This window comes from Crocuta crocuta, unplaced genomic scaffold, assembly GCF_008692635.1.
Source record: "Crocuta crocuta isolate KB4526 unplaced genomic scaffold, BGI_CrCroc_1.0 scaffold217, whole genome shotgun sequence".
In the NCBI taxonomy this organism is placed as follows: Eukaryota; Metazoa; Chordata; class Mammalia; order Carnivora; family Hyaenidae; genus Crocuta; species Crocuta crocuta.
Window position 1 is genome coordinate 7953628 of NW_027532208.1, and position 17539 is coordinate 7971166.

Genomic DNA, 17539 nt, shown 5'->3' on the forward strand with positions numbered 1-17539 from the left:
CACAGAGGGGGTTTCAGAGGAACCTTGTGAAAGACTAGTTAAAAGATGGCAAGTGGGGAGACGTGCAAGAGAGAAGGAAGTTAGCCCAACTGGCTTTCTGTCCTGCAACACTGATTCAATGGAGATGGGCAGGAGGGAATCAAAGACTAGGTTTGACGGTGGGACATGGCGCAAAGGATGGAAAGGCAAAGCTAGACAACTAACACGTTTCATTTATAACATGTAGTAGAATCAAAGACTTATAAAGACCAATCAAGAGTAATTTGGCACCTTTAATTCTTAGGAAGATGAATGTTCCCTCCAAACCTAATTTGATATTTCATTACTAAAAACAAAGACCAGCATGATACCGTATAACTCAGGAGAAATGTAAGATCCTTAGGGCTGCTTTAACTACGTTATCTTATGAATGGCTACCTCCTCTACATGAAAATGCTTCAGGGAGGTACTGCTACCATTAAGTGCTCTCTGATTGAATTTGAAAAGTGCCCAAAAGTTAGGGCACCAGAAAGATCACCAGAAAGTGTCTAAAGTGAAAACATGAGGTTTGGATGATCAGTGCTCTCTTTCCTGGCACACCAGTGGGTTGGTTCCTCACCAGACACTGGAACCACCATCCAAGCCACCATGAAGTCTGAGCAGCAATGGGAAGGCATCTTGGGGTAGAGAAGGAATGCTGCCAGCAGCAGCCCCAGCTCTGAATCTGGTGCCTGCAAAATACCCTCCTTCCACTGGCACTGCTGAACCAGGCAGACAGATGGGACCAAGCAGATAATAAGCCACAGGGGCTGTGGAACCTAAAGGGCCAAGAGCCACAGTGTGGTCAGGAAAAGCAGTTGATGTGGTGGGGACTGCAGCAGCCCCTGGACGCACAAAGCTCAAGCAACAGAGCTCTGAGTAGGCAGATGGAGCATCACTACAGGTAGAGCCTGAGAAGGACACAAGGTGGCCTCAGGGCCACGCTGGATTCCCACGAGGCTGCACAGATGTGCCGGCTGTTAGAGACCGACCTCTGCTGTTCACAACGGCCACGGGTCTGGTTCTGCTCCATATCCCAGACCAAAATAACCTCTTGACAGAAGGAAGAGAGCAGTTACAGCCAGAGAAGGGTAGGTTCTGGGGGGACCCAGAACATATTTGCCAGCTAAGGAGAGACCAAAATTACAGGAGCAAAAGGGAAAAAGACCCTCAGAAAAACAAAGTCCAAAGTTTCAGCAAAGGGGCTCATGTTCCACTGACAGCACAGCAATGTGGAAAGAAAAAGCAAATTTGAGGGGATCTGAAGGGAAAGGAGTTCATTTTGGATAATTTTCTCAGTGAAGCAGAAGTGGAATTCAACCAAGTGAGCTCTCTGCTCCTACAACCAAAGAGCTGAACACCGCAGGAGCGAAATCACAGACCCACACTCACTACAGGCTCCAGTGTGAAGGGGTGGGGGTTAAAGCATTCCCCTCACATCATCACCAAGCCTGTTTTTATGGTCTCCACTTTCTCCCCTTCACTTTTCAACTCACTGCACTTTAGCTCCTGCCCCAACTGATCACCCAACTGTTGTTGCTGAAGGGCCTGGTGCCGTCTGTATTGACAACTCTAGTGAATGCTTCTCCAACCTCGTCTCTGCCATATCTGACACTGTTGATCACTCCCTCCTTAAAACTATCTACCCCTGCAGCTTCCACAACTCCATTCTTTCCTGATTCTCCTGACTATACCTTCTTTATCTCTTTCTAGGTTTTTTCTTCTGTAGCATTCACTGGTGCCATTTTTCACCTTCTGACTCCTTAATGAGTTTCTCATCCAAACCTCATAATCACATCCCCTACTATAGGTTTTAGCCAAGAAGTCCATGTTTTCACGTTATGTGATCTGAGCTCCAGATCTCTGTAACCAAATGTCACCTAGACGTCTCCACCTATAATACCTCAGACACATTTCAAGCTCAACACTTCCTGACAAATCAGCTCCATTGTCTGTACTTCTCATTTTGGTAAAGAAGCAAACACCAAGGCCAGAAACCTGAGGGTCATCCCTACTATACCTTACATTACATTCATCTTTGTATCTCCCAAAACAGAGACAAAGCTGCCATGAGATCAATGTAACATGGAGAATGATTAAAGAGCTAAAGCAGGAATGACTTTCAGAAGATGTGCCAAGAAGAGAAAACTGTTGAACACTGGGAAGATGTGGGGGAGGATTCCATGCTTTGAAAGCAGACAAGCTAACTCCAGATACTAGGGAAACCTGACAACCCATCCATCTACTCTGAGCTTGGCTGGCTCCAGAAGTACATGTCCCAAATACACTGCCAAACCCCAAGAGTGATCGTGTACAGAAGAGTCCCTTTTAGGGACTCAAAGTCATTTACAAACCTACCTAAGCTGAGTCTCAAAGACAAGTTCTTCTTCTCTTCCTGGCAGACATAGCTGTACATCTTAGGGAGAAGATCTCAGGATGAGACCTGGGGCTGCAAGCCAGGCTATGCCTCGGGGGGCCTGAGGGCCTTAGTCAGTTAAGCATCCACTTTGGCTCAGGTCATGATCTCGTGGTTTGTGAGTTCAAATTTCGCGTCGGGCTCTGTGCTGACAGCTCAGAGCCTGGAGCCTGCTTCAGATTCTGTGTCTTCCTCTCTCTCTGCCCCTCCCCTTTTCTCTCTCTCTCTCTCAAAAAGAAACATTAAAGAAAAATTTTTTAAATAAAAAAAATTTTTTTGAAAGAACTAAATGCCTCAAGCAAAAATTAAATGCTTAAGGAACCAAATGCTTTGGTGGGTGAACATGCTTTAGAAAATAACATAGGACTTGGGGCACCTGGGTGGCTCAGTCTGTTAAGCGTCCAACTTCAGCTCAGGTCATGATCTCATGGTTCATGGGTTCTAGTCCAGGCTCTGTGCTGACAACTTGGAGCCTGGAGCCTGCTTCGGATTCTGTNAAGGACTAGCTCGTGTGGGGGATAGCCGTGAGTTTCTTCTGCTTCATTTTCTCTTTTCCCTAATAGCCTTGATCCTCAGACCTATGACAGTAGCTCCACAAGCAGCTGAAACTCCAAGAGAAATTCCATTTTTCCTGCCATAAAATTGGGAAAAGGGGCCCCTGCGANTTCCCCTACGCACACTCTGTCTCTCTCTCTCTCAAAAATCAGTAAACACTAAAAAAGAAAAAAGAAAATAACATAGAACTTGGTCTTAAAGTGACTTTAAGTTGAGTCTCAATACTACCATTTTGCTAAATAAAGCTATGCAGTAAAATAAAACATGGACTCTTAGTAGTGGAGGTATTTAAACAAATTAGTAGAGTTCAGTTTTAGACTATGAGAACTGGACAATTCAAGGCTATTATCTTGAATCTCCTCTCCCTGAGAGAACAGTAAAGAAAAAGTCTACTAGAAGATATGCAGGTGTAAAGATTAAAAAGCACTTAAACAGTTTCTGTAATACATGTGATTTTCTTGTCTTAACCCGCACTGGTTAGCACAAGATTGTCCAGGTCTCTATGGCATATGGCAAGCAACCCCCTGGGTCTTAAGTACTAAGGCCAATGAAAGCCAATGGGCTGCAATGGTTGGCTATGCCTCCAGGAGTCAGGCCCCAGCTACAAAGAAAAAAGCCTGCCAGCCCCCTCTACTGGTTGTTTGTAGAACAACACTGCCTACAGCTTTTGCTTCTTGCAGTCATTGATAACCTATGTAAAAACACAGGCACATGATCTGTCCCAGAAATCAACCATTTAATGAAAGACAGGCACCAAAAGGTCACAAAAGAATTTACAAATTCAATTTAGGATTACAAATGGAAAAAGGGCACTTCTCTGAATATTACAATCTGTTTTAAATTTACATAGACTATGTCCAATCATGAATCAACTTCCAAGACAATCCCCATTTGTGCATTTCTTTTTTTTTTTTTTTTTTTAAAGTAAACTCTATGCCCAACTCTTGCACTCATGACCCTGAGATCAAGAGGCACACACTCTACTGGGCCAGCGAGGCACTCCATTTAGGGGTTTCTCAAATGGTAGCCAGGTGCATTTTTGTAGCAGAAAAGATACAGGGATTGGGAAGCAACACATCAGACCAGACAAACAGTTAAGAGATCTGAAAAATCAACCATCAGGACTTGTCTTATAGACAAGATAGAGTGAGACCAGTAAGCCAATCTTTCTGCTGATTCTAACAAAAAAATGAAAAAAAAAAAAAAAANGAGTCCCAATGGTTCAGAGTGCCAACTAATACCTTTTTTCCCCCTTTTCTCTTTCTCTCTCCCTGCTTTGCTCCAAGGGTGACACCAGTAACAAGTGCACATGTGGGCAGCTAAAACTTTGAGAGAAATCCAGTACTTGTAGCCAGAGAACCAAAAACGGGGACTCAACGTCGACCAACCCTGAACCCTAGCCCCGCCCCTCAGCCTCCACAGAAGCCTGCGCCGAGGCCCGGCCCGCGCATGGGTTCTCACTTCAGCCCTCGCTGGAGAAGGCGGGACTCGTGCCGCTTCCACCGTAGCGGCTCCCTCGGACGCCGCCCTAACCCTAGCCGGGTCTCAGGCCCGACGTGGGGCCGGGTCCTCTTTGCGAAATCCACTCGGGTCTGAGNACCTAGAGAAGGGGATTCCCCTACATTTGAACATTCATCAGCACAAACCCTAGGTTCAGCCAGAGCTATTCATGTGCAGAATAGCCCCAAAACAGCAAAAAGCAAACAGACCCAGCACAGCAAACACAATGTGGAATGAACAGGTTTAACCACCACTCCAGTCTCACTTGCAAAAAAGATTCAAAACAGCAGATCAAAGGTTTTAAAAACTAAACTGACACTGAAATCCTCACCCATGGAAGGCAAGAGACTTGAGTATGAACCTAACTGGGTTGATGGACTGCTAAAAGAAACAAGAACAAAAAAGCAACATTAACCAGAGGCTTTTAACAGAATCCAGAGGGTCCAGAGGGGCCGCCTGGGTGGCTCAGTAGGTTAAGTGTCTGACTTTGGCTCAGGTCACAATCTCACGGTTTGTGGGTTTGAGCCCCACGTCAGACTTTGGGCTGAACGCCTGCTCAGAGCCTGGGGCCTGCTTCAGATTCTGTGTCTTCTTCTCTCTCTGCCCCTTCCCACACATGCTCTTTCTCACTCTAGCTCTCAAAAATAAATAAATGTAAAAAAACTTTTTTAATAAAAAAAATAACAGGATCCAGAGTCTAAACAATACGATATTGAAAAAGTCCAGGATATGAACATTGGGGTACATGTGCTCCTATCATCAGCATTTCTGTATCCCTTGGGTATATTCCTAGCAGTGCTATTGCTGGGTCATAGGGGAGTTCTATTGCTAAAATATGGAAAGAGCCTAAATGTCCATCTACAGACAAATGGATCAAGAAGATGTGGTTTATCTATAAAATGGACTACTACATGGCAATGAGAAAGAATGAAATCTGGCCATGTGTAGCAACATGGATGGACCTTGAGGGTGTTATGCTGAGCAAAATAAGTCAGGCAGAAAAGGACAAACAAATATCATATGATTGCACGTATAGGAGGATTAGGAGGAACTTAACGNTCCAGGATATAATAAAAACTTACCTCAATGAGAAGACAATACAACTCACTCTCAAGGGAAATGATAATCAACAGATATCAAACCTATAATAACCCATACACTGGAACTATCAAAGACTTTAAAGTAGCTATTATAACAATACTCTTGAAAGGATGGAATATTACAAGTTCTCAGGAGAGAGAAATTGTAAACAATAAACAAATGGAAATTTTAGAACTAAAAAACATAATTCATGAAATTAAAAATTCGCTGACTGGGCTTAGTAACAAAATGGAGATTACACAAGAGTCTGTGAACTTAGATCAGTATAAACTATCTTGTTTGAACAAGGGTTGTTCAAATGGCAGTGTGGGAGGACCAGGAATCTGCATCTCCACCAGCTAGACAAAAACAACTAGATCTAAATGTAAAACACAAAACTATAAAAAGTCCTAGAAAATAACACAGCAGAAAACCTAGATGATCTTGAATTTGGTGATGACTTTTCAGCTAAAACCAAAGGCACAATCCATGAAAGAAATAATTGATAAACTGGACTTCATTAAAATTAAATAAAAACATCTGCTCTATGAAACACAACATCGGAAAAATGAGAAAACAAACCACAGACTGGGAGAAAATATTTACAAAAGACAGGATAAAGGACTGATATCTAAAACATACAACAAATTCTTAAAACCTATCAGTAAGAAAACCCAATTGAAAAATGGCTAAGACCTGAGTAAACACCTCATCAAAAAGAAGATTCAGACATGGCAACGAAGCATGCAGAAAGATGCTCCACATTATATGTCATTAAAGAAACGCAAGTTAAAACGAGACATTACACACCTATTAGAATGGCCAAAATCCAGAATGCTACCACCACCAAATGTTGGTGAGGATTGGAGCCAACAGAAACTCTCATTCATTGATGGAGAGGATGAAAATAATACAGCCATTTTGGAAGCCGGTCTTGGTTAGACATACTCTTACCATCAATCCACCAAATCCTTGGTATTTATCCAAAGGAGCTGAAAACTTACATCGGCAAAAAAACCCAAAACAAAACAAAAGAAAAAATCCCGCACGCAAACGTTTATACTGGGTTTTTTGGATAACTGCCCAAACTTGGAAGCAACCAAGATGTCCTTTAGTGGGTAATGGATACACAAACTGTGGTACACTCAGACAATGGAATATTATTTAGTGCTAAAAAGAAATAAACTATGAAACCATAAAAAGACATGGAGGAAGTTTAAAATGCATATTACTAAGTGAAAGAAGACAATCTGAAAAAGACTATATACTGCATGATCCCAACTATATGACATTTGGAAGACAAAATGGAGACAGTAAAAAGATTAGTGGTTGCCAGGGGTTATGGGTGGGGAGGGAGGGATTAATAGGTGCAGCACAGAGGATTTCTAGGTCAGTGAAAACACTCTGTATGATACTGCAACAGTGGACACATGTCATTATACATTTGTTCAAACCCACAGAATCACTCAGCAAAGGACTTGTAAAAACCAATGAATGTTGTCTATGACTGTGAGATGAAGTCAATTAAAAGGAGGTATTATAAAATGGCACTGCCCAACATGCTGCGGTAGGGTCCCCTCCCTAAGGAAAGAAAGAAAAAAAACCTCAAGGCAACCTGGCTATATGCGTATGTGACAACATCCCTCACGACCTTGTAACATCAGACTACTTAATCAGACCGCATGCTTGTGTGTCACCATATATGGGAGACAAAGAAGTAAAACATATATAAAAAACTACACCATGTGGTGTTCAGGGCTCGGTTCTTTAGGTACAAACGCAACTGAGCAGCACTGGCAGGAATAAAGTTTCTTTCCTGGAAAGAAAAGCCTTGGTGCAAATAAAGTTTCTTTCCTGGAAAGAAATGACTCTCTGTGCAAGGTCCTGCTATAATGCCAGCTACTGCCTACACACAGCTACTCATACCTACATTTAATTAAAATTAAATTAAACTAAAAATGCAGTTCCTCCTTTGCACAAGCCACATTTCCAATGAGCAACAGCTACATATGACTAGAAGCTACTATGTAGGACAGACCAGAGGTAGATTTCTATCACTGCACAAGGTTCCCCTGCATGGGACTGCTCCATGGTCTTTACTGATCAACAGCCATGGATTAGAAGAAAATACAGTCACTTGACAAGGTGCAGTGTAGCTGAATCCGCAAGTGACAATCAAAGTAGATCTAGAGGAAAAGCAATACATCATTTTCTTTCTCCCCAGTCCCTCCCCCAAGTCCTGATCCCCTACTTGAATTTTGTTGTCCAAAGCTTTTTGTGTCAGCAGAGTTGGACATACTCCAGTTAAGGAGCTAAGAGTAACAAGCATATAGAATATTTGGAAAATGTTAATAAAAAGGAAGGGGGGGGGAGGAGCAAGGAAGAGAGAGAGAGAGAGAGAGAAAACAGAGCCTTGGGGACCTATTATAGAAACATTATTAAAGTTCTAATAGTTGTCTTTGGAGTTCCAGAAAGAAAAAAAAAAGAGACTGGGCCAGAAAACAATATTTCAAAATAATGGTTCAAAGCCTCACAAATCTGGTAAGAAACAAAAATTTACATAATCAAGAAGCTCGGCAAAGATTAACTTAAAAAAAATCTAAATCAGATTTTTGAAGACTGGAGAGAAGAAAAACTATTGAAAGCAGCTAGAGGAAAATAACACACTATTACACTGCATGACCACGGATTACTCATCAGAAACCGTGACAGTTAGAAGACACTGAAATAACATCTTTAAAGTGCTAAAAGACCAATTAACCTATGACACTATCCTTCAGGAATGAAAGAAAATAACATTCTCAGTTGAAAGAAAACTAAGAATATTCACAGCCTGTTCTAAAAGAAACGTTAATGCAAGTTCTTCAGGCTAAAGTAAATGATGAGAAATAAACATGGAACTTTAGAAATGAATGAAGAATGGGGCATCTGGGTGGCTCAGTCGGTTAAGCGTCTGACTTGGGCTCAGGTCACGATCTCACAGTTTGTGAAATGGAGCCTCATGCCAGGCTCTGTGTTGACAGCTCAGCACAGAGCCTGCTTTCAGATTCTCTGTCCACCCCACCCCACCCCCGCCTCCTCCCCTGCTCACGTGCTCTCTCTCTCTCTCTCTCAAAAAAAAATAGACATTAAAAAAAAAGAATAAACAGCAAAATAAATGTTAAAATTCTGGGTAAATATAAAAGACTATTTTATCCTCCTAAATTCTTTAAAATATGTAAGAGTATATAAAGTAAATGTTGAAACACAGCTAAATACTAATTTCAATGATGTAGATACAATAAATACAACTATAACATAAAAGAGAGAAGTTAAGGGATTTACATATAGTTTACTGACAGTGGTAAAATATTAACTTTATCCTGACTATAAACAATTAGGTATGTAAATTGCTATCCCTACAGCAAAATATATGAAAAAATATAGCCAAAAAACTAAAAGATACATTTTTAAAGACTAAGGAATAAGAACCACATGAACACCTCAACACACAGAAAAAGCAACTGACAAAATTCAATATCCAGTCATGATAAAAATCTCAGCAAACTGAACTTCCTAAACCTGGTAGAAGACATCCATGAAAAACCTAAGCTAACATACTCACTGGTAAATAGCTGAAAGCCTTCCCATAACATCAGGAACAAGGCAAGAATGGCTGCTCTTATCACTCCTATCCAACATCATACATCAACATCATGGTCCTAGCCAGAGCATAAGACAGGGAAAAGAACTAAAGGCAAGAAGATTTGAAAAAAATTAAAGTCTGTATCCACAAATACCATGATTGTCTACATAGAACAATCACAAGGAACGTACTAAAAAAGCTCCTGGTATTAGTAAACGGATTTAGCAAGGTTGTACAGCATAAGATCAACACAGACAAATCAGGTGGATTTCTCTACGTTAGCAATGAATATCTGGAAATCAGTGTTATTTAAAATAGCACCAAAAATTATTAAATATATAGGTATAAATCTAATAAATTGTACAGAACCTGTATGCTAAACCACAGAAACAGTGATGAAAGAAATTAAAGTCCTAAATTCATGGAGAGATACACTATTTTCATGGATTGGAAGACTCAACAGTCGTATCCATTCTCCCCCAAAACTGATATACACATGTAAAACGCAATCCCAATCGGAATCCCAGCAGCATCTGTGCTAGATATCAACAAACTGATGTGAAAATTTATATAAAAAGGCAAAAGAACTAGAAAAGCCAAAACAGTTTTGAAAAAGAACAATAGTTGAAGAACTTAAACCATTTGATTTCAACACTTTGCTTCAGTGATTAAGACAGTATGGTACTGGCAAAAGAACAGACACACAGACCAATGGAACAGATTACAGAATGTAGTAACGGAATCAACAGATTTCTTACACCACTGCAAAGGCAATTCAACAAAGAAAAGGGTGGTCTTTTCAACAAATGGCACTGAAACACTTCAAAATCTGTGCACACGGCGCGCACATGCACACACTCCAAATCTCAACCCTTATCTCACAACATACCCTCAAAATCAACTCAAAATGGATCATTTCTAGAAGAAAACATAAGAGAAAAATCTTTGTAACCCTGGATATGGCAGTTTTTACATCCGTCAAAACCTTCTGCTCTGAGACAGTGTTAAGACAATGAAAAGACAAACCACAAATTAGAGATAATATCTGCAAATTACATAATGAACTAAAGACTTATATCTAGAATATACAAAGAAAATTCTCAAAACTATGTAATAAAAACAAAATAATGGGCAAAATATTTAAACAGACATTTCATCCAAGAAGGTAAGTAAAATAAAAATAAGAAAATGGTCATTCATTACCAGGGAAGTGTAATTAAAACCACAATGAGATACCCCTTCAAACCAATATAAACAGCTATAATAAAAATTACTAAAAACACCAAGTACTAGTGAGGATATGGAGTAAATGGAGCTCTCTTACTTTGGCTAGAGAGCATGCAAAATAGTGCACTTTAGAAAAGAGCTTGGCATTTTCTTAAACTATGCTCACATAAAAACAGGTATGGTATGTGTACAGTAGCTGCGTAATTGCCAAAAACTGGAATCATCTCAAATGTCTTTTCAACTGATGAGTGAATAAACAAACTGCAAGATATCCACACAGTGGAATACTACTTAGCAATAAAAAGGAACAAATGCACAATAATGTGGATAAATCACAAATGCAGTATGCGAATGGAAAGACACACTCAAAAGGCTATATGCTGTATTATTTCATTTACAGGATTTCTGGAAAGGGCATACTCATAAGAAAACAGATCAGTTGCCAGGCACTGGGCATAGGGAAAGGGATTAATTACAAAAGATAAAATGAGATAATTTCTGGGGGTGATGAAACTGTTCTGCAAGACACATGAATTGCTTGTATATTAAGGACAAGATAAATCATTTGAAGAGAAATATCTGTAGGAATCCAACGTTACTCTAAAATTTCTGGGAGTGAAAAATTTTCTTGCCCAGCTGTTATTTTTCCCCAGAAGAAAAAGTTCCTTCTCAACGCCCAAGCAAGGACAGCCACAGGGCTCACTGGGTCCACTATCTTGATACACACACTTACCAGCTTTCTCAGAAAAACAACATGGAACTTTGGGTAAGCTGTACCGCTCACTCTGGGCCTCATCTGGGGCACGTATGCAACTTATCTGAGCCTCAGCTCACTCCTCTGTAAAACACTGCTTTGGCTGTCGGGATTAAATGAGGCAGTTTATATAAAACAGCCAAAGCCTTACTTCTCCTACCCTTACACTTTCTCTTCTCACCTTCCCTTTCCTTAATATTCTATAGAAACATTTCCATTGGTTAAGTTAGTCTATTCTCAGAGCTCAAATCCAATTTCTGAACCATCTGGTTATGCACACTTTTTTTTAAAGTTTATTTTGAGAGAGCATGAGCGGGGGGAATCACAAGCAGGCTGCGCACTATCAGCACAAAGCCCAATGTGGGGCTCGAACTCACAAACCATGAGATCATGACCCAAGCCAAAACCAAGAACTGGCCAATCAACTGACTGGGCCATCTAGGACCCCTGATTTTGTTATATTTCTTAAAAGGATTTTCAGCTACCAAAAAAGGCCAGGCACCACCAACTACTTCAAACACCACAAATACTGGCCATAAAGGTTGTACCAAAGGTAGGCAACAAAGCCACAACAGTCAGGATTCAGCTTCTGTTCTTTTCACTGTAAATGCAACCTGCTTCAAATCTGTTTTATCAATGTTAATGGTTGTAATGGCCCCAAAGCATTTAGACTAAAGGAACAGTTTCAACTGACTACAACATTAGGTGCTCTCACAAAGTCTTCTTTCTTGCATTTTGGCCTACCCCACTAAAAGTGTTTGGAGAAAACTCAAAGAGGTGACAGGCTGATTTACTTGGATCAGTCAGAATGAAGTGATTTCATCCTAACAGGCAGAATAACAACAGTGCTTTATCATTCAGGAATCAAAAGCAAAGATAGCCAAAAAGGACAAAGTTAAACTAGAAACCTGAAATAACAAACAAATATCCCCATCTGCAGTAGAGTCTATATAGTAACAGCAGTCCATTGGGCTGCTATGAGAATTACAATTAGAGTGTCAAATGCACAAACACTAAATGGATTCAATAAATGGAATGTGTAAATGTGTAAATGGAATGTAAGGTAGAGATATAAAACTTCCCTGGTTCATCTGATATAATTTACACTGGCTTTTAATAAGGAAGACCTTCTGTGACCCACCCCAATAACATAAGCTTCTAAGTTTAAAGCTTCTAATACACCAAAGAACAAGAATGACTTTGGGTAACAAGTGAATAATCTTCCCTCAAAAATACATACATATGGTCCTAGACACAACTTACCAAGACTGGATGATGAAGAAATAAAAAATCTGAACAGATCTAGAAGTAGTAGGGAGATTTAATGAGTAATCTAAAACCTCAAAGAAAAGTCCAGGACCGGATGGTTTCAAAGGTGAATTCTAGCAAACATTTAACCAAGAATTAACGCCAAATCTTCTCAGGGGCACCTGGCTGGCTCAGCTGGTAGAGCATGCAACCTTGATCTCACGGTCATGAATTCAAGGCCCACATTGGGTGGTGAACCTACTTAAAGAATGCAGTGTGTCAAATATTTAAAAAATAAACAAACAAAAAAAAAAACCACCAAAGCTTCTAACTCCTCTAAAATATTAAAGCAGAGGAAACACTTTCAAACTCATTTTATGAAGCCAAGACTGCCCTGATACTAAAGCCAGAAAAAGGCATCACAAGAAAATATAAACCAGTATCTCTTATGTTGCTGTAAAATCCTCAAAAGCACATCAACCCAACCAGCATATTAAGGAATTACACACAATGACCAAATGGGATTAATTCATGGAATGCAAGAACTGTTCAACACATGAAAATCAATGTAATATATATCACATTAAAAACTGAAGGGAAAACACCCACCTAATTATCTGAATTGTTGCAGAAAAAGCATGTGGCACAATTCAATACCTTGCATTATAAAAATAAACTTGGAATAGAAGGAAACTACATTAACATTAACAAAGACGATATATGAAAAACCCACAGGTAACATCTATTCAATGGTGCAGGGGTTGAAAGCTTTTTCTCTAAGGTTAGGAACATGACAAGGATGCCTGCTTTCACATCTTTTTTTTAAATTTACTTATTTTGAGAGAGAGAAAGGGAGAAAGAGAAAGAGAGGGAGGGAGGAAGAGAGAGAATCCCAAGCAGGCTTCACGCAGTCAGTGCAGAGTATGAAATGGAACTTTATCTCACAAACCATGAGATCGTGACTGGAACGGAAATCGAGAGTCAGACGCTTAACCAACTGAGCCACCCAGGCATCCCTGATTTTACCACTTCTATTCAACATAGTACTGGAAGCCCTAGCCAAAAGAATTAAACAAGAAAAAGACAAAAAAGCATGCAAACTGAAGAAGTAGTAAAATCATCCCTGTTCACAAACAACATTATGTTATGGTGGAAAAGCCTAAAGATTCCACACAAAAAACTGTTAGAACTGATAAACAATTTCGGCAAAGTTACAGGATACAAAATCAGCACACGAAAACCAGATTGTGTTTCTATACACTAATAATGAACAACATGAAAAATTAAGAAAACAATTCATTTACATCACTGAAAAAAATTAAATACTTAGGAATAAATTTGACCAAAGAGGTTAAAGACTTGTATGCTGCAGACTAAAAGATACTGCTGAAAGAATTAAAGAAGACATAAACAGAAAGATATCCATGTGTGGGGGCTGCAAAACTTTACATGTTAAGATGTCAATACTATCCAAAACAACCTACAGATTCAACATAATCCCTATCAAAATCTCAATAACATTTTTTGCAGAAATAGAAAAGACCATATGGAAATCCCAAGGGACCCTAAATAATCCAAACAATCTTGAAAAAGAATACAAACAAAATAGAACAGTGGTTGTCAGGGGTTGGGGTGAGGAGGAAATGAGAGTTATTTAATTGGCAGAGTTTCAGTTTTGCAAGGTTAAAAATTCCTGGATACTGGCTGCACAACATGTAAATACATTTAATGCTAATGAACTATACACTTAAAAGTGGTTAAGATGATAAATTTTACCACAGGTAAAAAGACAAAGTATATACACAAACACACATCTGAAAGATGACTGCCTTCGGAGTTCATCTGGAGAGGCAAGAGAAGTCACTTAGTCTATTGTTAGTGCATCCCCCGTGTGCCTGAAATAATAGCAATGTTTCCTTCAAAAGAAAATGATTAATTACCCTGAATGAATGACAACAGCTTTTGGGATTTATCAGCTCTGGTATTAATTCTAAAAGACTAGGGCTAGTGTTCTTCTCATATGAACTAATCTTAATCCAATTTTTAATGATGTTTCTAATTCCTATTAAAAAAAAAAGCCACAAGGAAAATTAATCGAGCCCTAGAAGACAGTATTATCAGGCCATTTTTGCCCCAAGTAAACACAATGCCAAATGACTTAAGTGATCAACTTTATAAAGAGTACTTTAATTTGTGAACTCCATTTCTAACCAATTTGGCCTGAGTGCTAGAAAGGGGTTATGGGACAGCTCACAGAACTGAGAATCAAACAACAACAACAACAAAAAAGACTTTGAGATTAAAAAGTCCATTCTGTTTCTGGCTCTAGAAGGACCTTTGTGTCTAAATCTTAGCTGTCTGATCTATGATACCATGATCCTACTATAAAAGAGAACTGTGTGTTAATTATAATTCCAAACACACTAAATAGAAATACACCAATGCTAAGGATGGTTTTTTGTAAGCTATCATTTTCATGTGTCACACTTTACCTACTTAAAATAATTTTTACTTACTTGGTCAACTTGTGGCTTTTCATTGCTGTGAGAAATTCTCTGACAATCTCAGGACTCTGGTGCCTGCATGGTGTTTTTGATATATATTTTAATGTCTATGAAAAAAATAAAAGAAAAAGAAAAAGCATGACCAAAAAAACCTGAATGAGACAAAGGGAAGACATGGCTATAATTTAGTATTGTAAAATTTTGTTTAAAAAATCTTCTATAGGGGCGCCTGGGTGGCTCAGTCAGTTAAGTGTCCAACTTCCGCTCAGGTCATGATCTCATGGTCTCTTGAGTTCAAGCCCTACGTCGGTCTCTGTGCTGACAGCTCAGAGCCCGGAACCTGCTTCAGATTCTGTGTCTTCCTCTCTCTCTGCCCCTCCCCTGCTCTTACTGTGTCTCTCTCAAAAATAAACATAAAAAAATTTTTTTAATCTTCTATAAAATAAATGCCTTCAGGAGAGTCAATCTTCATATTATGGTAATTCCCCAAAAAGAAAATCAGTAGCTAGAACAGGAATAATGAATGACATTCTAGAAGAAAACTTTTCTGATCTTTAAAAAAGAAAAAGAAAAAACTCAATCTGACAGTTTTGTCATATTTCAATTTTTTTTACTGTTTATTTTTAAGGGACAGTGCAAGTTTATTTTTAAGAGAGGAGCAGAGAGAGAGAAGAGGACAGAGGATCCAAAGCAGGCTCCATGCTGAGCAGCGAGCCCAACATGGGGCTTGAACTCATGAACCGTGAGATCACAACCTGAGCCAAAGTCAGCCACTCAACAGACTGAACCACTCAGGAGCCCCTTCAGACAATTTTTTTAAAGACAAGAACACCAAAGAAGAGATTAGTCAGAAATCCCTATGGATGTAAGTAAATAAATAAATGAATGAGAAGGAACAATTATTTCTTACAGAAGAATTCTGTGTTAAATATGGAAGGAATGAGGGAAATAATCACCATTAGGCAATTGAACCACAGTAATAATTACTGCAGGAAAGACCTACCAAAGAATACTAAAATTAATGGGCAAAAGCTTAATAAGGATAAATATGATATTTGCATAGCCTCAAAGCATCTTCCCCAAATATTTATTAACACTGTGATGGTTTTAATATATGTCCTCAAATTCTTTGATCTCCTTCCCTTCAAGAGGTGAAGCCTAATCCCCATGCTGTTAAATAGGCTGGACTGGGTGACTCCTTTCTAAGAATACAAAGTGGAAACAGAAAAACAGTAACTTTACAGTGGGGAAACCAGGCAGATACCACCGTAATCAAGTGATCAAAGTTAACAGTATCAGTGAGAAGACACTGATATCGTGTACCCTGTATCACACAATGAGAAGGGCACATCGCTTCCGTGGCATTCTTCCCCAAAAGCTGTTACTTCAGTTTGGTCGTAAGGAAACATCAAACAAACCAAAACTGAGGGACATTCTATCAAATACTTGCATTGGTACTCTTCAAAAGTGTCAAAGTCATACATGGAAGATGAGGAAGGACTGAGGATCCGTTACAGACTGGAGGATATTAAGGAGACATGTTAACATTTAACATGTTAAATACAAAACGGCATCTCAGATCAGATCCTTGAACAGAAAAAGAGCAATGATGGAAAAACTGAGAAAATTTGAATAAAATCTTCGTATAATTTTCTTAGTTTTGATCACTGTACCATGGTTATATAAGATGTTAACATCAAGGAAACCTGGGGGAAGAACATTTGGAAACTCTCAGCACCATCTTTATAAACTTTTCTGTAAAAGTAAAATTATCTCAAATTAAAAGGCTCTTACTTTTTTAAAAAAAGAGGAAATCCCACCTGGACATAACCTGAAAGGAATTTCAAGCCTGAAAAGTAAACAGTAACCTCAGACATCTAAGTTAAGAGTTCCTCCCAACTTCAAAAATCTGTTTGGTCTCAGACTCCTCCACAACAAACAATTAAGAGACCAAATAGTACCTACAGAGCCTTGCAGAATGGAGGCTGAACCCAAGAACTCCATGTTCAGATGAGGGGTCATTCACATTAAAAACACGAGAAATATATTCTCAGGTATAAAAAGTCTCAAAACACTTACCACCACAATAATTTTCCTTAAGGTACCACAAATGAAAAGAACTTAGCAAATATGTACCAGAGTGGCAGCAAGCTTAGATTGATTTAAGCATGCAGTAAGATCACCTGACAGCTTTAAATTTGGCTGTAAAACTAATTACAAACATTTCATTTTCTTTTATTGATTTTTTTAATGTTTTATTTATTTTTGAGACAGAGAGAGACAGAGCATGAGAGGGGGAGGGGCAGAGAGACAGGGAGATACAAAATCCAAAGCAGGCTCTAGGCCTGAACAGTCAGCACAGAGCCCAATGCAGGGCCTGAACACACGAACCTGAGCCTAAGTCGGAGACTTAACCAACTGAGCCACCCAGGCGCCCCTCATTTTCTTTCTTTTTTTTTTTTTAAAGGGATGAAGGATACAATGTAAAAGAACATGAGTGAATAAATGAATGATGGGATTTTAAAAACATGATTAGATGAACAAAACCAGGCAGGGAGGAATGGTGACAAACATGCTAAAAAACCCTCTTAAATTTCTTAAAAAGAATTATA

General features: G+C 39.2%; 1 protein-coding gene across 5 annotated transcripts in view; it reads right to left on the bottom strand.

The window, feature by feature from the left end:
- CRCP (CGRP receptor component) overlaps positions 1–17539 on the bottom strand; it is a 42264-nt gene that overhangs the window by 9497 nt on the left and 15228 nt on the right. For 3 of the 5 annotated variants that reach the window (XM_077777884.1, XM_077777885.1, XM_077777882.1), the window contains one exon: positions 14940–15034. The exons of the other annotated variants lie outside the window; for them this stretch is intronic. In XM_077777884.1, the coding sequence (XP_077634010.1) occupies positions 14940–15034 (95 nt within the window). The remainder of the gene's footprint in view (positions 1–14939; positions 15035–17539) is intronic. 5 annotated transcript variants of the gene reach the window in all.